This window comes from Leucoraja erinacea, chromosome 5 (assembly GCF_028641065.1).
Source record: "Leucoraja erinacea ecotype New England chromosome 5, Leri_hhj_1, whole genome shotgun sequence".
NCBI classification, from domain to species: Eukaryota; Metazoa; Chordata; class Chondrichthyes; order Rajiformes; family Rajidae; genus Leucoraja; species Leucoraja erinaceus.
This window is the reverse complement of record NC_073381.1, coordinates 20,259,618-20,282,615: the sequence shown is the minus strand read 5'-3', so window position 1 is coordinate 20,282,615 and position 22,998 is coordinate 20,259,618. Positions and strand designations below refer to the sequence as shown.

At 41.9% G+C, this 22,998-nt stretch overlaps 1 protein-coding gene across 1 annotated transcript in view; it reads right to left on the bottom strand.

Annotated features, from left to right (window-relative positions):
- The window catches only part of LOC129697008 (uncharacterized), a 52,205-nt gene that overhangs the window by 11,583 nt on the left and 17,624 nt on the right, over window positions 1–22,998 (bottom strand). The window contains exons 5-7 of the mRNA XM_055635192.1: window positions 21,925–22,120; window positions 8,900–9,095; window positions 4,109–4,185 (exon numbers count right to left, since the gene is read on the bottom strand). Of these exons, the coding sequence (XP_055491167.1) occupies window positions 4,109–4,185; window positions 8,900–9,095; window positions 21,925–22,120 (469 nt within the window). The remainder of the gene's footprint in view (window positions 1–4,108; window positions 4,186–8,899; window positions 9,096–21,924; window positions 22,121–22,998) is intronic.

The window sequence follows — 22,998 nt, the reverse complement described above, 5'->3', positions numbered from 1 at the left end:
TAGCCACTTTAAACCCACTGACTCCCATGGCTATCTGGACTACATGTCTTCCCACCCTGCTTCCTGTAAGGACTCCATCCCCTACTCCCAATTCCTCCGCCCTCGCCGCATCTGCTCCCAGGATGAGGCGTTCCACACCAGGGCATCTGAAATGTCCTCATTCTTCAGGGAACAGGGGTTCCCCTCCTCCACCATAGATGAGGCTCGCACCAGGGTCTCTTCCATACCCCGCAACACTGCTCTCTCCCCCCATCCCCCCACTCGCAACAAGAGTCCCCCTAGTCCTCACCTTTCACCCCACCAGCCGTCACAGAAAACAAATAATCCTCCGTCAGTTTCGCCACCTCCAGCGTGACCCCTACCACTCGCCACATCTTCCCATCTCCCCCCATGTTTGCGTTCCGCAAAGACCGCTCCCTCTGTAACTCCCTTGTCAAGTCTTCCTTTCCCTCCCGTACCACCCCCTCCCTGGGCACTTTCCGTTGCAACTGCAAGAAATGCAACACCTGTCCCTTTACATCCCCCCTCGACACCATTCAAGGATCCAAGCAGTCGTTCCAGGTGCGACAGAGGTTCACCTGCATCTCCTCCAACCTCATTTATTGCATCCGCTGCCCTAGATGTCAGCAGATCTATATCGGTGAGACCAAGCGGAGGTTGGGCGATCATTTCGCCGAACACCTCCTTCGGTCCGCAATAACCAACCTGACCTCCCGGTGGCTCAGCACTGCAACTCCCCCTCCCACTCTGTATCCAACCTCTCTGTCCTTGGTCTCCTCCATGGCCAGAGCGAGCAACACCGGAAATTGGAGGAACAGCACCTCATATTCCGCTTGGGGAGTCTGCATCCTGGGGGCATGAACATTGAATTCTCCCAATTTTGTTAGTCCTTGCTGTCCCCTCCCCTTCCTCAGCCCTCGGGCTGTCTCCTCCCATCCCTCAGTCTTCGGGCTCCTCCTCCTCCCTTTTCCTTCCTTCTCCCCCCCCCACCCCCCATCAGTCTGAAGAAGGGTTTCGGCCCGAAACTTTGCCTATTTCCTTCGATGCTGCTACACCCGCTGAGTTTCTCCAGCATTTTTGTGTACCTTCGATTTTCCAGCATCTGCAGTTCCTTCTTAAACAACATAATGTAGATAAATGTGAGGTTATTCACTTTGGTAGCAAGAACAGGAAGGCAGATTATTATCTGAATGGTGTCAGATTAGGAAAAGGGGAGGTGCAATGAGACCTGGGTGTGATTGTACATCAGTCACTGAAAGTAAGCATGCAGGTACAGCAGGCAGTGAAGAAAGCTAATGGCATGTTGGCCTTCATTGTGGGAGGATTTAAGTTTAGGAGCAAGGAGGTCCTTCTGTAGTTGTACAGGGCCCTAGTGAGACCACACCGGGAGTACTGTGTGCAGTTTGGGAGAGCTGGGCTTGTATAATATGGAGTTTGAAAGGATGATAGGGAACCTTATTGAAGCATATAGGATTGTTAAGGGCTAGAAGCAGGAACAGGGTACTGATTGTGGATGATCAGCTATGATTATATTGAATGGCGGTGCTAATAAGAGAACAGTTGGATAACATGAAGGTAGCAAGTGACTGAGGTAATTGGGGTTCGGAAGCTGGTCAGACTGGCTAATCAACATGGTTATGTACCTAGCTATTGCGATTATTTGTATTTTGTAGGATTAGCAGTTGTAAAATGTGTATTGGGGAGAATGCAGACAGCACTGGAAGGCATAGGTGCTCCGAGAATGTTATTGTTAAGACAGGATGAAGTACGTGATGAAGAAAGACTGAGTATGTTGATAGTGTGCAGGAAGAGTTTGAATGACTGGGAAGGATAGAAATAAGTAGGAACATGGGAAGTTATCATGGAATGATAAAAGGGAGGAATGAGAATATGCAGAACTGGGGATACTCTAGGATTAAAGGGTTAAGTATTCTGTTTTTGAGGATCAAGGTCTGATTGAAGTTAGAAGTTAAGTTTCACTTTCCTTTGACATCATTTTTTTGGAAAACATGTGATGTTCAATGCTATTGTGATTGGCTAAGATGTATTATACAGTACATGATTGTAATTGGGTAGAAAGATTGTCCCTGCCTATATAATCATGCGATACTGTAGTTATTGGTCTGGAATTACTGCCCATTGTAAAGTTACCTCCCATTGTACCAACCATATATATATGCTAATTCCTTTGTTTGAACACATGTGTTTCTCCGTGATCCACTGGGAGAGCTTCCCAGGGCAGTACAGAGAAACCTGGTCACCATGGTGAAATAAAGGATGATTTAAAGTATTCTAGTCGGTGTTTTCACTGAACGGATTAAGGGAAATAAATACCGGAATTATCAAATACATTTGCAAAATAATTCAAGGGTGGGTGCAGGAATATAGTAACAGGAAAGATAATTATTCACAATTATATTGAATAGCATAGCAGGGTTGAAAGGCAATGTTTGTGTAACGAAATTGTGCAATTCAATACCTGGCAGTCACTTTAGAAATGAATATAAAGGTCATGTTATAATCACAGCCTATTTCCTTCGATAGATAATTTATGTTATGTATATATATCCATCTTCAACAGCAGACACACGAATATCTATATTACTAAAAGTTTGATCTTGACCACTTCCTGTTGTTCTGTATATTGATTTATTTTTTTAAATGCTGCCACTTAGGGCTGTGATTTTTGGCCATCTTACTCAGAGTCCCCCTCCGCTGCGCAGGACAAGAGGATTTTTCTCATCGATGAAAGATAAAAGAGTTATTAGTGTTTAAAAAATGTGGAGATTCTCTCTCCTGAAGGACACGCCCCTTCCGGAGGGACTATAAAACCCGGAAGTGTTGAGTGCCTCAGTCAGTCTCTGCAAGATGGGGGAGCGAGAGGGTCACGCCTCTCAGTCTGAGCTGTGAATAACACTGAACATATGTATACTAAACTGTGAGTGGTTTTACTGACCTGTCAGTGCCCTTAATGTGGTTTGAAAATATAGTTTGGAAATGCTAAAGCTGTGTTGCCTTTGGTTTGGAAATACTAAAGCTGTGTTGCCTTTGGTTTGGAAATGCTAACGCTGTGTTGCCTTTAGTTTGGAAATGCTAAAGCTGTGTTGCCTTTGGTTTGGAAATGCTAAAGCTGCATTGCCTAATTAAAGTTGCCTTGCCTAATTAAAGTTGCCTTGCCTAATTAAAGTTGCCTTGCCTAATTAAAGTTGCCTTGCCTAATTAAAGTTGCCTTGCCTAATTAAAGTTGCCTTGCCTAATTAAAGTTGCCTTGCCTAATTAAAGTTGCCTTGCTTAATTAAAGTTGCCTTGCTTAATTAAAGTTGCCTTGCCTCTATATAATAAAAGTCTAATCTTGAACACTTCCTGTTTGCGCTTTATATTGATTTTAGAAAAATTGCTACCACGTACGGCTGTGATTTTTGGCCATCTTACTCAGTCCCCCTCCGCTCATCAGGTGCTGAGGATTTTTCTCATCGACGAAAAATAAAAGAGTTATTAGTGTTTAAAAAATGTTGAGATTCTCTTTCTTGTCAATCACGCCATGAAGGCCATGCCCCTTCTGGTGGGAGGGGGATGGACTATAAATCCCATGAATGTGGGCATGGCTCAGTCTCTGTAAGATGGAGGAGGGAGAGGTCATGACTCGCTGTTTTTAGTGGCCTTGCACTCTGCTTGAAATTGTATGAAATTGCACTTGAATTTGGTGGCTTTACACCCTGCTTGAAATGGAATTTCAAGGAATTGCCGTGTCAACTGCCAGCCCACCAGCCATGAGTGAGTGAGCTGCCAGCACAACAGGCTTGAGTGACTGAGCTGCCAGTTCAAAAATCCATTTGGCCCACAATGTCCATACTAGCCCTCTGGAAACCAGTCCCTTCAGCCCACAACATCCATACTAGCGCTCCAGAAAGACCCCCCCCACTGGACACCAATATTGGAATTTGTGGAGAGGTGGAATATTGCGTTGGGGGACCAGCCCTCCCATGTGATGCTGGTACCCGATGGGTCCCACTTAATCTAGTAATATCTAAATATACACTATTAGAATACTGTAATGGTGGATCACAGTTAACAATAAAAGAAGCTACTAATGATCATTCTGCCTCACCTTTTACGTATACCACCGATACCTTTAAAATTTACTATCCTTGTCTTCAGAAATATTTCAATATCATGGAGCTGTTTCTATGAAATATCAATAATATGAGTGAAATTAAGCACATCTTGACAAATGAAAAGCAGACATACTGATATTATTTAAGATTTACACAAAGAAGGTCTATCTTAAAATGCATTGGTGATTATTTCTGGCATTTATGTGTTATTTAAATGAGTAGTTTGGGGATTTTTTTTCAAATGCTTACATTTAACTACCACTTAATAAATAATAATTACTAAGAAGCAAACCATCAGTTTAGCCATGGGGTCCAAATAGAAGTATTTGAATCAGGTTGAAATTTTACCTAAGGACTTTCACAATGCATCAACCCGCACCACTGAACAGCTTTTGATTGGCATTAGTATTATAGACCAAACAGCTTTTTCAACTTGTTTTCATACAACTTGTTCATGAAGACATTAACAACCATATAACCATATAACAATCATAGCACAGAAACAGGCCATCTTGGCCCTAAAAGTACGTGCCGAACACTTAATTTCCCCTAGTCCCATCTACCTGCATTCAGACCATAACCCTCCATTCCTTTCCCATCCATATACCTATCCAATTTATTTTTAAATGATAAAATCGAACCTACCTCCACCATTTCCACTGGAAGCTCATTCCACACAGCTACCACTCTCTGAGTAATGAAGTCCCCCCTCATGTTACCCCTAAACTTCTGTCCCTGAATTCAGAAATCATGTCCTCTTGTTTGAATCTTCCCTACTCTCAATGGGAAAAGCTTATCCACGTCAACTCTGTCTATCCCTCTCATCATTAATGTTCCATATCATAAGTTCATAAGTAATTGGAGCAGAATTAGGCCAAACGGACCACCAAGTCTTCTCCGCCATTCAATCATGGCTGATCTATCTCTCCCTCTCATCCTTCTGCCTTCTCCCCATAACCCCTGACACCCGTACTAATCAAGAATCTATATATCTCTACCTTAAAAATATCCATTGACTTGCCCTCCACAGTTTCACCACCCTCTGACTAAAGAAATTCCTCCTCATCTCCTTCCGAAACAAACGTCCTTTTATTCTGAGGGTATGGCCTCCGGTCCTAGACTATCCCACTAGTGGAAACATCCTTTTCACATTCACTCTATCCAAGCCTTTCACTATTCGGTAAGTTTCAATGAGATCCCTCCTCATCCTTCTAAACTCCATTGAATAGAGGTTTACCAACTCATAGAGTCATAGTGATACAGTGTGGAAACAGGCCATTCTGCCCAACTTGCCCACACTGGCCAACATGTCCCTCCTGACTACACTTGGTCGATATCCCTCCAAACCTGCCCTATCCATGTACCTGTCTAACTGTTTCTTAAATGTTAGGATAGTCCCAGCCTCAACTATCTCATCTGGCAGCTTGTTCCATACACCCACCACCCTCTGTGTGAAAAAATTACCCCTCAGATTCTTATTAAATCTTTTCCCTTTCCCCTTGAAATTATGGTCCTCAATTCCCCTACTCTGGGCAAGTGACTCTGTGCATCTACCCGATCTATTCCTCTTATGATTTTGTATACCTCCATAAGATCACCCCTTATCCTCCTGCGCCCCAAGGAATGGAGACCCAGCCTTCTCAACCTCTCCCTTTAGCTCACACCCTCTAGACCTGGCAACATCCTCGTACATCTCCTCTGAACCCTTTCATGCTTGACAATATCTTTCTTATAACATGGTGCCAAGAACTGAACATAGTATTCTAAATGCGGTCTCAACAACATCTTATACTATTGCAACATGACCTCCCAACTTCTATATTCAATACTCTGACTGATGAAGGCCAATGTGCCAAAAGCCTTTTGACCACCTTATCTACCTGCAACTCGACCTTCAAGGAACCATGCACCTGCATTCATAGATCCCTCCTCTATACAACACTCCCCAGAGGCCTACCATTTACTGCGTAGGTCCTGCCCTTGTTAGACGACCCAAAATGCAACACCTCACACTTCTCTGTATTAAATTCCATCAACCATTCCTCAGTCCACCTGGCCAATGGATCCAGATCTTGCTGCAATCTTTCACAACCATCCTCATGATCTGCAAAACCACCCACTTTTGTATCATCAGCAAACTTGCTAATCTTGCTCTGTGTGTTTTCATCCAAATCATTGATGTAGGTGACAAACAGTAATGGGCCCAGCACTGAACCCTGAGGCACACCACTAGTCACAGGCCTCCAGTCTGAGAAGCTACCTTCCACCATCACCCTCTGCTTCCTTCCATGGAGCCAATTTTCTATCCTTTCAGCTATCTCTCCTTGGATCCTGGGATCATTCTCGTAAACCTCCTCTGGACCCTCTCCAGCACCAGCATATCCTTTCTCAGATATGGGGCCCAAAATTGCTCACCATACTCCAAAAACAGCCTGGCCAGCACCTTATAAAGCCTCAGCATTACATTCCTGTTTTTGTGTTCTAGTCCTTTCGAAATAAATGCTAACATATCAGTTTCCTTCCACTTCAGCAATCCCCATCAAAATATCTGCCTATCCTGTTCTCCATTTTGTAAACGTACTTTTCTCTTAAATGCATCTATGATTTTTGTTTTTTCTACATTCCCAGTATTCTTTGTGATAATTTTCCTATGTTTTATAGACTCTGGATCAGTTGCAGTGGGCTGGAGGGTAGCTAACGTAACTCCACTTTTTAAGAAAGGAGGGAGAGAGAAAACGGGGAATTATAGACCAGTTAGCCTTATATCGGGAGTAGGGGGTAAGGTATTGACATGGATAGAGAACTGATTGGCAGACAGGAAGCAAAGAGTAGGAATTAACGGGCCCTTTTCAGAATGGCAGGCAGTGACTAGTGGGGTGCTGCAACGATCGGTGCTGAGACCCCAGTTATTTACAACATATATTAACGATTTAGATGAGGGAATTAAATGTAACATCTCCAAGTTTGCGGATTGAACAAAGCTGGGTGGCAGTGTGAGCTGCCAGGAGGATGCTATGAGGTTGCCGCGTGACTTGGATAGGTTGGGTGAGTTGACAGATGCATGGCAAGTCAAGTCAAGTCAAGTCAAGTCAGGTTTATTTGTCACATACACATACGAGATGTGCAGTGAAATGAAAGTGGCAATGCTCGCGGACTTTTGTGCAAAAAGACAAACAACCAAACAAACTATAAACACAATCATAAACACACATATTATTTTACATAATTCATGTTCATTAGAGTTAGTCCCTGGTGAGATAGGCTTTTGCAGACCGAATAGCCTCTGGGAAGAAACTCCTTCTCAACCTCTCCGTTTTCACCGCTTGGCAACGGAGGCGTTTGCCTGACCATAGCAGCTGGAACAGTCCGTTGCAGGGGTGGAAGGGGTCTCTCATGATATTGTTGGCTCTGGAGTTGCACCTCCTGATGTATAGTTCCTGCAGGGGGGCAAGTGAAGTTCCCATAGTGCGTTCGGCTGAACGCACTACTCTCTGCAGAGCCTCTTGTCCTTGGCAGAGCAATTCCCAAACCAGATGGTAATATTCCCAGACAAGATGCTTTCCACCACCGCTGCGTAGAAGCACTGGAGGATCCTCAGAGACAGATGCAGTATAATGTGGATAAATGTGAGGTTATCCACTTTGGTGGCAAGAACAGGAAGGCAGATTATTATCTGAATGGTGTATTATTATCTTAGGGGAGGTGCAACGAGACCTGGGTGTGCTTGTGCACCAGTCACTAAAAGTAAGCATGCAGGTATAGCAGGCAGCGAAGAAAGCTAATGGCATGTTGGCCTTCATTGTGAGAGGATTTAAGTTTAGGGGCCTGGTGAGAGCACAGCTGGAGAATTGTGTGCAATTTTGGTCTCCTAATTTGAGGAAGAACATTATTGTTACTGAAGGTGTGCAGTGTAGGTTCACCAGGTTAATTCCTGGGATGGCAGGACTGACATATGATGAAAGAATGGGTTGACTGGGCTTGTATTCACTGATATTTAGAAGGATGAGTGGAGATTTTATAGAAACATGTAAAATTCTTAAAGGATTGGACAGGCTAGATGCAGAAAAAATGTTCCCGAGTGTTGGGGGAGTCCAGAACCAGGGGTCACAGTTGAAGAATAAGGAGTAGGCCATTTAGGACTGAGAAGAGGAAAAACATTTTCACCCAGAGAATTGTGAATATGTGGAATTCTCTGCTACAGAAGGCAGTGGAGGCCAATTCACTGGATGTTTAGATTTAGCTCTTAGCGCTAAAGGAATCAAGGGATATGGGGAAAAAGCAGGAACTGGGTACTGATTTTAGATGATCAGACATGATCATATTGAATGGCGTTGCTGGCTCGAAGGGCCGAATGGCCTACTCCTGCACCTATTTTTCTATGTTTCTATAAAGAGGTTTCTTCTGAAATCCCTCCTGGTCATGAGCCCTAGTTTTGGTCTCCCACACAGGTGGCAATATCTTTTCTACGTCCACCATAATAAATTATCTTATCATCTTTGCTGGACATGAGCCAAATTGAGAATAGCCATGAACTCTACAAAGGCCACCCAATGCGTTTCCAACACATGAGAGTGCATGTTTTCTAAAAGATCCTCCATGCTAATCCCACGTTATCTCATTTGATTGACGGGGTGTTGTTCTAGTTTCATACCAAGCAACTGGAACATCTGTCTCGGTTGAGCATCAAGTTTTAGGATGGTGGTCAATAACCTTAAAAATCTATGGCAACTTCAGTTATAAAATTTAAAAAAGACAAATTTGCAGTATTGTATTCAAATACTTACTGTGATTACCGCGAAAGCTCCTTTAAGATAACAAGCTACAGAGTAGTCAACATCACGGACTATTAGAGGCATACATAGTTTACAGATAAAATAATGTGCCGCCTGATGATCATAATAGAAGAACCAACTATTGTCTCTCTGCACCAGAACAGCCATTCGTTCCATAGTTATTTTATTTGAGATCTTATCTTGTGTACTGAAAAAAGATAGAATTTGGACAATTATTATAGAAAAAAAATTATATTGTGAAATCTTAACTAATTAACACCTTACTGTAGTTGAAGTTATTTCAGCCAGTAAACAAAGATTGAACAGGTAATAGGTTTTCTATTGTGGATAAAGCAAAGCTGGTTCTACTTAGCTCTCCTGGGAATAATGGAGATCTGGGATTCATTATTTTAAAACGAAGGTGTTGCTTGGCAAAGTTCTGAATTGAGCTGGTTATTACCTTTTTTAAAAATATTCTTTGCATCCATGTAATAAAAAACGCAGAAGGGTTTCGGCCCAAAACTTTGCCTATTTCCTTTGTTAGAAACATAGAAACATAGAAATTAGGTGCAGGAGTAGGCCCTTCGGCCCTTCGAGCCTGCACCGCCATTCAATATGATCATGGCTGATCATCCAACTCAGTATCCCGTACCTGCCTTCTCTCCATACCCTCTGATCCCCTTAGCCACAAGGGCCACATCTAACTCCCTCTTAAATATAGCCAATGAACTGGCCTCAACTACCCTCTGTGGCAGAGAGTTCCAGAGATTCACCACTCTGTGTGAAAAAAGTTCTTCTCATCTCGGTTTTAAAGGATTTCCCCCTTATCCTTAAGCTGTGACCCCTTGTCCTGGACTTCCCTAACATCGGGAACATCAATCTTCCTGCATCTAGCCTGTCCAACCCCTTAAGAATTTTGTAAGTTTCTATAAGATCCACTCTCAATCTCCTAAATTCTAGAGAGTATAAACCAAGTCTATCCAGTCTTTCTTCATAAGACAGTCCCGACATCCCAGGAATCAGTCTGGTGAACCGTCTCTGCACTCCCTCTATGGCAATAATGTCCTTCCTCAGATTTGGAGACCAAAACTGTACGCAATACTCCAGGTATGGTCTCACCAAGACCCTGTACAACTGCAGTATATCCTCCCTGATCCTATACTCATATCCTTTTGCAATGAAAGCTAACATACCATTCACTTTCTTTACTGCCTGCTGCACCTGCATGCCTACCTTCAATGACTGGTGTACCATGACACCCAGGTCTCGCTGCATCTCCCCCTTTCCCAATCGGCCACCATTTAGATATTAGTCTGCTTTCCCGTTTTTGCCACCAAAATGGATAACCTCACATTTATCCACATTATACTGCATCTGCCAAACATTTGCCCACTCACCCAGCCTATCCAAGTCACCTTGCAGTCTCCTAGCATCCTCCTCACAGCTAACACTGCCCCCCAGCTTAGTGTCATCCGCAAACTTGGAGATATTGTCTTCAATTCCCTCATCCAGATCATTAATATATATTGTAAATAGCTGGGGTCCCAGCACTGAGCCTTGCGGTACCCCACTAGTCACTGCCTGCCATTGTGAAAAGGACCCGTTTACTCCTACTCTTTGCTTCCTGTTTGCCAGCCAGTTCTCTATCCACATCAATACTGAACCCCCAATGCCGTGTGTTTTATGTTTGTATACTAATCTCTTATGTGGGACCTTGTCGAAAGCCTTCTGGAAGTCCAGATACACCACATCCACTGGTTCTCCCCTATCCACGCTACTAGTTACATCCTCGAAAAATTCTATAAGATTCGTCAGACATGATTTACCTTTCGTAAATCCATGCTGACTTTGTCCAATGATTTCACCACTTTCCAAATGTGCTGCTATCCCATCTTTAATAACTGACTCTAGCAGTTTCCCCACTACCGATGTTAGACTAACTGGTCTGTAATTCCCCATTTTCTCTCTCCCTCCCTTCTTAAAAAGTGGGGTTACGTTTTCTACCCGCCAATCTTCAGGAACTACTCCAGAATCTAAAGAGTTTTGAAAGATTATTACTAATTTGTTCCATAGATGCTGCTGCTCCCGCTGAATTTCTCCAGCACTTTTGTCTACCTTCGATTTTCCAGCATCAGCAGTTCCTTCTTAACCAAACTGTAGGTAATTTAGCTGATAGTTTCAACAAATTAGCCTTCTCACCAACCTTCTACAGGTCCTCCCCAGGATATGACAGGTACCCCAAACAGTTTGCATGCCAGAAATGCAGCTGCCAAGCAATATATTTTATGAAATACATTGGTCAACCAAGGGAACGTGTAGTTAAACCAGGAGCTTAACTTTACCATTCGATATTGCCGTGTGGCAGAAGAGGCCTGCAACCCCACAGCATCTGCTAATACATCCCAGAGTTCTACCAACTCTTGTTTGTATGTATAGGCTATACATGTCGGACATTTGAAACCGAGGGACAAGACCTGCATCTACAAATAACTGCATCCGGTTCCTGACAACTGAAATATTTGTGGAAATTAAAAAAAATTGATTGGACCCAAATTCTTTGCAGCCTAGTCAGAGGCTCTGTCAAATATATAGCATTTGCTGAACACAATTCACCTGATTGAAAAACACAAAAGTGCAGGCACTGCAAATTCATAATAAAACAGAAAATGCTGGAAATGCTTAGTGTATCAGGCAGCAGTAACGGAGAGAGATGCAGCCTGACAATGTGTATTTCCAGCATTTTTTGATTTTATTTCAGATTTCCATCTACATTTTTATTTTCCTCTGCCTTTACTACATTTGCTCATTTTAAGAAAATAACAGAACATTTTCTCTGAAGCATGATTGCTGGAGAAACTCAGTGGGTGCGGCAGCATCTATGGAGCGAAGGAAATAGGCAACGTTTCGCGCCGAAACCCTTCTTCAGACAGGTTAAAAAGGTTATTGGGGCATTTTAGATTGCTAATAGTAGAGTTGTGGGGCATGCTAGATAAATTAAAGGGAGATAAAACTTAGCCAAAATCATAAATTGAGGACACAGCAGAAATCAGCAGTTATGACAAAAGACTGAAAAAGAGTTACTTGAAGTTGAAGAATTTGATCTCAAGTCTGCAAGATTGCAAAGACAAGGTGCTGTCCTTCAAACTTTCATTGGGTCTCATTGTGACACTGCTGAAGGTCACAGTTAGGAGTGGATGGACAATTAAAGTGGCAGGCAACTGGAAACTCAGGGTCACCCATTGTTTTCTCCAATATAGAGCAGACCATTTGGTGAACACCAAATGCAACACTATTGATGGAAGTACTTGTGAGTTGCTGCTTCACCTGGAAGGACAAGTTGGGTCCCTGGATAGTGAAAAGTGAAGAGGTGATAAGTCAGGTGTTACATCTCCCACAACTACATGCAAAATGCCATAAGGTGTGGAATGATTGAAAGGGATGGAAAGAAACTCCAGAGAGTTGTGAATGAACATTCTGAAATTAAGGAGCAAAATATGTGTCAAGTGGTGGAATACAGTTGAAGCTTACAGAATTTCTGGGGATGGTCTATTGAAATGTAGAGGCCGGTGGGATTATAATGAGGATCAGGGCAACTTGTATTTCATCTGTCTGAGAAACAGTGTGAGCAAAGACATGGAAAATACATGAGATGCAATCAAAGTTATTGTCCACAATGGTAGAGGAATGTTACAGTTCAGAAAAAAAGAAGACATTTCAGAGGCACTCTTGTGGAAAGTCTCATCAATGCAGGAATTGTCCGTAGACCTCCGAGGCAGGATTGTGTCGAGACACAGATCTGGGTAAGGGTAAAAACAATTTCTGCAGCATTGCAGGTCCTGAATAGCACAGTGGCCTCCGTCATTCTTAAATGGAAGAACTTTGGAACCACCAGGACTCTTCATAGAGCTGGCCGCCCAGCCAAACTGAGCAATCGGGGAGAACGGCCTTGGTCAGGGAGGTGACCAAGAACCCGATGGCCACTCTGAGAGAGCTCCAGAGTTCCTCTGTGGAGATAGGAGAACCTTCCGGAAGGTCAACGATATCTGCGGCACTCCACCAATATGGCTTTTATGGTAGAGAGGCCGGATGGAAGCTACTCCTCAATTAAAGGCACATGACAGCTCGCTAGGAGTTTGTGAAAAGGATTGTTTTCTCTGGTGCTCTGGTCTGATGAAACCAAGATTGAACTCTTTGGCCTGAATGCCAAGCGTCACGTCTGGAGGTAGCTAGGCATCACTCATCGCCTGGCCAATCCCGTACTTACAGTGAAGCATGGTGGTGGCAGCATCATGCTGTGGGATGTTTTTCAGCGGTAGGAACTGGGGGACTAGTCTGGATCGAGAGAAAGATAAATGGAGCAAAGTACAGAGAGATCCTTGATGAAAACCTGCTCCAGAGCATTCTGGACCTCAGACTGGGGCAAAGATTCACCTTCCAACAGGACAATGACCCAAAGCACACAGCCAAGTCAACGCAAGAGTGGCTTCATGACAAGTCTATAAATGTCCTTGAGTGGTCCAGCCAGAGTCCGGACTTGAACCTGATTGAACATCTCTGGAGGGACCTGAAAATAGCTGTGCATTGACACTCCACATCCAACCTGACAGAGCTTGAGAGGATTTGCATAGAAGAATGGGAGAAATTACCTAAATACAGGTGTGCCAAGCTTGGAGCGTCATACCCAAGAAGACTTGGTTGTAATCGCTGCCAAAGGTGCCTCAACAAAGTACTGAGTAAAGGGTCTGAATACTCTGAATACTGAATTATTTTGCAGAATTTCTAAACACCTTTTTACACTTTTTTATTATGGGGCATTGTGTGTAGATTGATGATTAAAAAAAAAGATCAATTTTAGAATAAGGCTGTAACATAACAAAATGTGGGAAAAGAAGGGGTCTGAATACTTTCTGAATGCACTGTATTTTCAATAAATGAACAGAAACTGTTGAACTAGGCTTTCCATGCACAATGTGTACAGGCTAGAACCAGATACTAGCAATTCAAGGAAAATGTGGCCTCCTCTTACACCAATGGAAATTAAGATTAAGTCCCAATTACAGCTGCAGAAAAAAAGAAATTGAACAATAAAACACACTGATAATAAACTACCCATAATTTTTCCTGGCTAAATGGCCAACAATGGCGGGGTCACACTAGATACCGTGAACTACTCTAAAACCTGGGCATTAGCATTAAATACAAAAATTGAAATCCCTGTATTACCTAAGGGAGAATCAGGGCAGCTGGGTACAAGGACATTCAACTATTTCAGGTTATTCAAGATAAATGTTTATGCTTCAACAATCAGTTCATTTAGGTGAAAAATGGGAAGACCCTAGGACCAGACGGTTTTAGTAATGAATTTTATAAAAGATTTCAGGAGTCAATTGTACCAAGATTATTCAATTTATACACGCAGGCTTATACTGAAAATAAACTACCAGAAACCCTAGCAGAAGCAACAATAACGCTTATACCAAAAAAAGATAAAGATTTAGATGAACCGGGTTCTTATAGAGCTATTTCACTTCTAAATACGGATCAGAACATTTTAGCAAAGATTCTAGCTAGAAGGCTAAATAATTTTATTAACAATTTAATAAATACGGATCAAACGGGATTTATACCCAAAAGATAATCATATAATCATATGAGAGGGATAGACAGAGTTGATGTGGACAAGCTTTTCCCTTTGAGAATAGGGAAGATTCAAACAAGAGGACATGACTTCAGAATTAAGGGACAGAAGTTTAGGGGTAATATGAGGGGGAACTTCTTTACACAGAGAGTGGTGGCGGTGTGGAATGAGCTCCCAGTGGAAGTGGTGGAGGCAGGTTCATTGGTATCATTTAAAAATAAATTGGATAGGCATATGGATGAGAAGGGAATGGAGGGTTATGGTACGAGTGCAGGCAGGTGGGACTAAGGGGAAAAAAAATTGTTCGGCATGGACTTGTAGGGCCGAGATGGCCTGTTTCCGTGCTGTAATTGTTATATGGTTATATGGTTTTATATGGTTATTTAATAATTTGAGAAGGCTTTTCAATATAATGTACTCTCATAATGAGGATAATGAAGATATTTCAGTTGTCACGCTGGATGCAGAGAAGGCATTTGATCAAGTAGAATGGCAGTATTTATACAAGGTACTCCAAAAATTTAATACGGGAGAGAATTTTATTAGATGGGTTAAACTACTTTACGATAGACCTACGGCAAGAATATTAACTAACAATACGCTATCTCCAAATTTTTACTTATCAAGGGGTAATAGGCAAGAGTGTGCCTTATCACCATTGCTATTTGCCCTTATGATAGAACCGCTGGCCGAAAGGATTAGAAATCACCCGAATATTCACGGATACAACACTAAGGACTCAAAGAATAAAATGTCATTATATGCTGATGATATCCTTTTATATATTACTAATACACAAACGAGTATACCCACTTTATTAACACTAATTGAGGAATTCGGCTCTTTTTCGGGATATAGAATAAATTGGAATAAAAGCGAAATAATGTCTTTAAAACCACAGGATTCGAGACACTTACTAAAATTCCCCTTCAAAATTGCAACAGAAAAATTCAAGTATCTGGGTATTCAAATTACGAGAAGACACAAATCATTATTTAGTGCCAATTTTATACCACTATTAAATAAACTGAATGATACGATTAAATTTTGGAAAACGCTTCCGCTCTCATTGATAGGTAGAATTAACACTATAAAAATGACTTTCTTACCACAATTAATATATTTGTTTCAAGCGATCCCAATATATATTCCAAAATATTTTTTCAAAAAACTAGATTCCACTATCACTAATTTTATATGGGACTACAGAACACATAGAATTCAACAAAAGCATTTGTGCAAATCTAAAGAAGTTGGGGGTTTATCATTACCTAACTTTATGTATTACTACTGGGCAGTGCATATTAAGAACATAATGTACTGGCTGGATAGTTCCACTCAGCAGTTGGAGTGGATAAGAATGGAGAAAGAGGAGTGCTATCCGCACGATATAGGAACGATCCTGCTCTCACCGATAAAATTGAATAGTATAATATATAAGAAGAACCCAATTATTCACAATATAATAAGAATTTGGAAACAAATAAAAGTATCCTTGAAATTAAATAATTTATCAGTACTAACCCCACTACAGGTGCACAACCTTTTATCCGGAGTTCCTGAAACCGAAAATCTCCGAAAACAGGCCATTTTTTCCAGGATGTCGTCTGCACACCAAAGCTCGCGTTTGGCGCCAAACTTGACCCGAAACGACCCACGGTCAACCCAGGTCTGTACTACTGTAGCGGCTGCCCCCTCCCCGGAGACCGGGAGACACTTAAACATCTGTAAATCATTGCTTAAATGTTAGTCAGTTAGTTTGGAGGGCTTTTATGTGAGGAGGGGGGTGAAGGGGTAAACTTTAATTCTTAATCCCCTACCTGGTCGGAGAGGCGGGGAGCGGTCAATGCCTTACCGGGTCGCCGTGCAGTAAGCTCCGCAACGCTGTGGCCGCCAACTCCCAGCTGGGGCTGCGGGCGGCGGGCGGCGCCGGTTGTAGCTCCGACCCCGGCAACTCTACCCCTGGCTGCGAGGCGCTCCAAATCCACCGCCGCCCGCGGCCGGACGCCTGCAGCCCCAGCTCCGCGATTGTTGGGAGTCGGCGGCGTCGCAGCGTTGGGATACCAGCTGGGAGCGGGCAATGCCTTACCGGGTCGCCATGCGGTAAGAACCGGAGCGCTGTGGCCACTGACTCTCAACATTCGCGGAGCTGGGACTGCGGGCGTCCGGCCGCGGGTGGCGCTGGATTTGGAGTGCCTCGCAGCCAGGGGCAAAGATGGCCAGGGGTAGAGTTTCCGGGGTCGGAGCTCCAACCGGCGCCGCCCGCGGCCGGACGGAGCCCCCAGCTCCGCGATGTTGGAAGTCGCCGACCAGGTAGGGGACTAAGAATTAAAGTTTCCCCCTTCACCCCACCACCACCACATAAAATCCCTCCAAACTAACTGACTAACATTTATGCAATGATTTACAATGATTCCCCGGTCTCCGGGGAGAAGGCAGCCGCTCCAGACTTTTCAAGCCGCCCGCGCTACCTACCTAATCTACGCTAAAAGTCTTCCATTCGGAAATCCGAAAATGTCCGAAATCCGACGTGTCTGGTCCCAAGGCTTTCGGATAAAAGGTTGTGCACCTGTATTGAACAACCCTGCATTCAAACCTTCTCTCATCGACAACACATATCAACAATGGGATAGACTGGGGATTAGGAAAGTAGGGGATATGTATGAAGTGGGCAAACTATTATCATTTCAACAATTAAAATTAACATTTAAATTGAAGGATAATCAATATTTTAAATATATACAGGTTTCTACAGCTATATTAATAGCAAAAGGATAACGAGGGATAAAATTGATCCATTGGAGAGACAGAGTGGACAGTTATCTGCAGAGCCAAAAGAGATGGGGGAGATATTGAACAATTTTTTTTCTTCGGTATTCACCAAGGAGAAGGATATTGAATTATGTGAGGTAAGGGAAACTAGTAGAGTAGCTATGGATACTATGAGTTTCAAAGTAAAAGAAGTACTGACACTTTTGAAAAATATAAAAGTGGATAAGTCTTCAGGTCCTGACAGGATATTCCCTAGGACATTGAGGAAAGTTAGTGTAGAAATAGCCGGGGCTATGACAGAAATATTTCAAATGTCATTAGAAACGGGAATAGTCCCCGAGGATTGGCGTACTGCGCATGTTGTTCCATTGTTTAAAAAGGGTTCTAAGAGTAAACCTAGCAATTATAGACCTGTTAGTTTGACTTCAGTGGTGGGCAAATTAATGGAAAAGATACTTAGAGATAATATATATAAGCATCTAGATAAACAGGGTCTGATTAGAAACAGTCAACATGGATTTGTGCCTGGAAGGTCATGTTTGACTAATCTTCTTGAATTTTTTGAAGAGGTTACTAGGGAAATTGACGAGGGTAAAGCAGTGGATGTTGTCTATATGGACTTTAGTAAGGCCTTTGACAAGGTTCCTCATGGAAGGTTGGTTAAGAAGGTTCAACTGTTGGGTATAAATGCAGGAATAGCAAGATGGATTCAACAGTGGCTGAATGGGAGAAGCCAGAGGGTAATGGTGGATGGCTGCTTTTCGGGTTGGAGGCAGGTGACTAGTGGGGTGCCTCAGGGATCTGTGTTGGGTCCTTTGTTGTTTGTCATGTACATCAATGATCTGGATGAAGGTGTGGTAAATTGGATTAGTAAGTATGCAGATGATACCAAGATAGGGGGTGTTGTGGATAATGAAAAGGATTTCCAAAGTCTACAGAGTGATTTAGGTCATTTGAAAGATGGCAGATGGAGTTTAATGCTGATAAATGTGAGGTGCTACACCTTGGCAGGATAAATCAAAATAGGACGTACATGGTAAATGGTAGGGAATTGAAGAATACAGTTGAACAGAGGGATCTGGGTATAACCGTGCATAGTTCCTTGAAGGTGGAATCTCATATAGATAGGGTGGTAAAGAAAGCTTTTGGTATGCTAGCCTTTATAAACCAGAGCATTGAGTATAGAAGCTTGGATGTAATGTTAAAATTGTACAAGGCATTGGTGAGACCAAATCTGGAGTATGGTGTACAATTTTGGTCGCCCAATTATAGGAAGGATGTCAACAAAATAGAGAGAGTACAGAGGAGATTTACTAGAATGTTGCCTGGGTTTCAACAACTAAGTTACAGAGATAGGTTGAATAAGTTAGGTCTTAATTCCCTGGAGCGCAGAAGGTTAAGGGGGGACTTGATAGAGGTCTTTAAAATGATGAGAGGGATAGACAGAGTTGATGTGGACAAGCTTTTCCCTTTGAGAATAGGGAAGATTCAAACAAGAGGACATGACTTCAGAATTAAGGGACAGAAGTTTAGGGGTAATATGAGGGGGAACTTCTTTACTCAGAGAGTGGTAGCGGTGTGGAATGAGGCAGGTTCATTGGTATCATTTAAAAATAAATTGGATAGGCATATGGATGAGAAGGGAATGGAGGGTTATGGTATGAGTGCAGGCAGGTGGGACTAAGGGGAAAAAAAGTTGTTCGGCACGGACTTGTAGGGCCGAGATGGCCTGTTTCCGTGCTGTAATTGTTGTATGGTTATATGGTTATATGGTATGCGACTTTATGAAGAAATATACACATAGATTTCAAACTATATTTTTAGACCCTTTAGAAGAAGCAATGAATATTAAGGCCGATTCACAAAAATTAATATCATACTTTTAAAATAATATATTAAATAGAGAATCACCCTCAACAGAAGCACTAAGGGAAGATTGGGAACATGAGCTAATGATAAAGATCTCGAAGGATAGATGGGAAAAGTATTTGATGAATACACATAACTGTTCTATTAATGCAAGACATAATTTAATTCAATTCAAATTATTACATAGACTATATTATTCAAAAACGAGGTTGAATAAATTTTATCCAAACGTCTCTCCCAGATGCGATAAATGTTTGTTTCAAAACGCTAATATAACACATTCATTTGTAGGATGTACAAAGTTGAATAAATTTTGGAGTGATATATTTGATATATTTACAAAGCCTTCTCAAGTCAAGAATAGAACCCAAAACGGAATGGATTATATTTGGAATAATAGGAGAAGATACCAATTTAAATAAAGACCAAAATGTTTTTTTTTAATTATGGGTTAATAATTGGAAAGAAATTGATACTTAAATTTTGGAAAAATACAACCATACCAACTGTTAAAATGTGGATTAGGAATATGATGGACATAGCACGCCTTGAAGAAATGAGACTCCGGCTAATAGATAAATATGACCAATTCTTAAGGAGTTGGTCTCCTTTCATCGACTTTTTGGAATCATGTGATGCAGCGGTACCGTAAAGATTGCTGATTTCAGTTCATGACGTGGATAGATCTACATCTCCGAATACAGATTTGAAAAATTCTCTTTTAAGGGGCCTTCTCTTCTATTTCTACTTTCCACTATTTCTTTTTCTTTTTTCTTTTTTATATACACACTTCACATTTTTCTACTCTCTACCATCTATTTTTCCACTTTGTCCTCTTTCTATTGTTTTCTTTTTCTTGTCTTGCTTACTTCCTTTTCATAACATAAAACTAGAGGTTGTACATAGAATGGATTACGGTATGACATAGTTGGCACCTAAAATTAGGTTCCACTGTACTGTTTTGTACTGTATTAACTTCTAATAAAATAAACAAAACAAAAAAAAAAGACAAAAAAAAACAAAAAAAAAACCCAAAAAAAAACCAATATTCATTTAGAAAATTAAACAAGGAAAGTTTGAAATGAAGACAAAAAAGAATTCATTACTTTCTCGCACAATTAATTGCAAATGAACTTCAAAGCATTATTACAGGTATTGGTTATTGGTTTCCAAGAATCAGAATTATTTATTTACTTGATAAATCAAGTTTATAAAAGCTTTCCAGGATATCCCAAATAATTGTGAATGATGACTTGTGGCTTGCTCAAGATATGGAAACAAAATAGGTGGGTTTGAAACTTTTTACTTGAAATTCAAAGAGTTGAAATTCAAACAGTTACACAGCTGTTCCTCGACCTATGATGGGGTTAAGTTCCGATAAAAACCATCGCAAATCGAAAACGCATTGCGATATATTGCGATCACGTAACCGGAAGTGATGTGCGGCTCGCTGCCATTGCCGAGCGTTTGCCGATCGTTAAGTCGAAATGTCGCAAGTCAAAGCATCATAAAGCAGGGAGCACCTGTACAGCACATTAACAGGCCTCTTTGGCCCAACTCATCCACACTGACCAAGAAGTCTATGAGACAGTCCCATTTATCTGCATTTTTCCCCTTCTGAACCTTGCCTATCCATGTACATGTGCAAATCTATCTGTCTACCCATAACTAAAGCTGTGATCTTGTGCTCTTCCTGTTTGCGCAGTTTTTCTATTTGCGCGAAAACGCTACGCAATAGCACTACGATTGTACACCAGCTCATTCACCGTTCTCCTGTGCTGTGGGTGCAACAAGTTTTGTTCCGATCGGTGGTATATTGTAAAGGTTAGCGAGGTGAAAAATCTTAAAAACCGCGCGTATGCAGGTCAATCCCCTCTCCTGCCAGTCAGCGCCGCGCGGATTAATCTCTTCACCTGTCACTCCCCGGGACGGTCCGGCCCTTCCAGCGCCATTGCGTCTATACTGGAGCTGAGGGACGCTGGTGGCAATCGGAAGTCTCCAACCGGACACAATTTTCGGAGGGACTGGAAGCAGCCCAGCTCGGAGTCAGAGATGACGCCAAACAGAAAGCCGACAATCTGATCCTGGCAGAGGAGAGCCAAACCAGATGAGGGGAAATGAGCTGCGTTTGTGCAGTTGGGGGCTATGGATGAGTGGTGGAATATTGCGTTGGGGGACCAAGCCTCCTGTGTGACAGGACCCAATGGGTCCCACATAATCTAGTGTCCATTCAAAGTTGTAATTGTACCTGCTTCCAGCTGTTCATTCGATTTACCCACCATGCAATGTGTCAAATTCTTGCCCCTCTGGTCCCCTTTAAATCGTCTCCCCTCTCAACTTAAACCAATGTTTTCTACCTTAGGCTTCTGTGTTCGGGGGAAAAAAACTGTGACCATCTTCTTTATCGATGCCTGTCATGGTTTTATAAACCTATATAAGGTCATTCCGCAGGCCCTTTCACTCCAGGGAAAACAATATAACTATCGTTCTAAATATACGAGTTTGCAACCCACCATGGCAGATGGGGAATTTAAATTTTGGCAAATCTAGTACCAGAATGGTGACAGTGAAACAACTGTACAACTGGATCCCTTCAGTTTTGAAAACATCTTTGCGAATCTTAGAATCTTGCGAAAGATAGATTATTTATAATAAAGTAATAATTTTATAATTCATTGAGATAAAATGTATAATCCTTATATTCCATATAAAAATGAATTTTACATTTAAATTCATATTAAATTTTTGAATTTCTTACCTCAAAAAGACTTTAGTCAGCATGCCAATAACTAAGCTTTTACACACAATACTTCCAAATATTAATAGGCAAACCAGAATATAGTTCATAATGGGATCGATTTCTTGAAATTCTGAATATCCATAATGATGAACAATTGTAATTTGCAAAACCGTGAAGATTAGCGAGGGAGATGAATTAGTATATTGTGAAATTCCTGCAAGAGAAGTAACAATAATTTAAATCTTTTTCTTAATTAAAATGTATGTTGTAATTTTATATCCTTGAGGTCTTATCATTCACTTAGAACTAGAACTAGAAAGACACTAATTGGTGTTATCTACAGATCCCCAAATAGAAGCCCGGATGTGGGGTGTACGTTGCAGCAGGAGTTAAAACTGGCATGTAATGGTGATGGGGGATTTCAATATGCAGGTAGACTGGGAAAATCAGGTTGGTTCAGGACCCCAAGAAAGAGAGTTTGTAGAATGCCTCCGAGATGGTTTCTTAGAGGAGCTTGTAATGGAGCCGACCAGAGAAAAGGCAATTCTGGATTTAGTGTTGTCCAATGAGCCAGATATGATAAGATAACTCGAGGTAAAGGAACCGCTTGGAGGTAGTGATCATAATATGATTAGTTTTAATCTGCAATTTGAGAAGGAGAACGTTAAATCGGAAGTGGCAGTGATGCAGTTGAACAAAGGGGACTATGAAGGCATGAGAGGGGAGCTGGCCAAAGTAGACTGGAAAGGGATCCTAGCAGGAATGACGGTGGAACAGCAATGGCAGGAATTTCTGGGCATAATCCGGAAGACGCAGGATCATTTCATTCCAAAAAGGAAGAAAGATTCTAAGGGGAGTAGGAGGCAACCGTGGCTGACAAGAGAAGTTAGGGATAGAATAAAACTAAAAGAAAAGATGTATAACACAGCAAAGAGTAGCCGGAAGCCAGAGGATTGGGAAACTTTCATAGGACAACAGAAGGAAACAAAACGGGCAATACGGGCTGAAAAGATGAAGTATGAAGGGAAGCTGGCCAGGAATATAAAGAAGGACAGTAAAAGCTTCTTTAGATATGTTAAGGGAAAAAGAGTA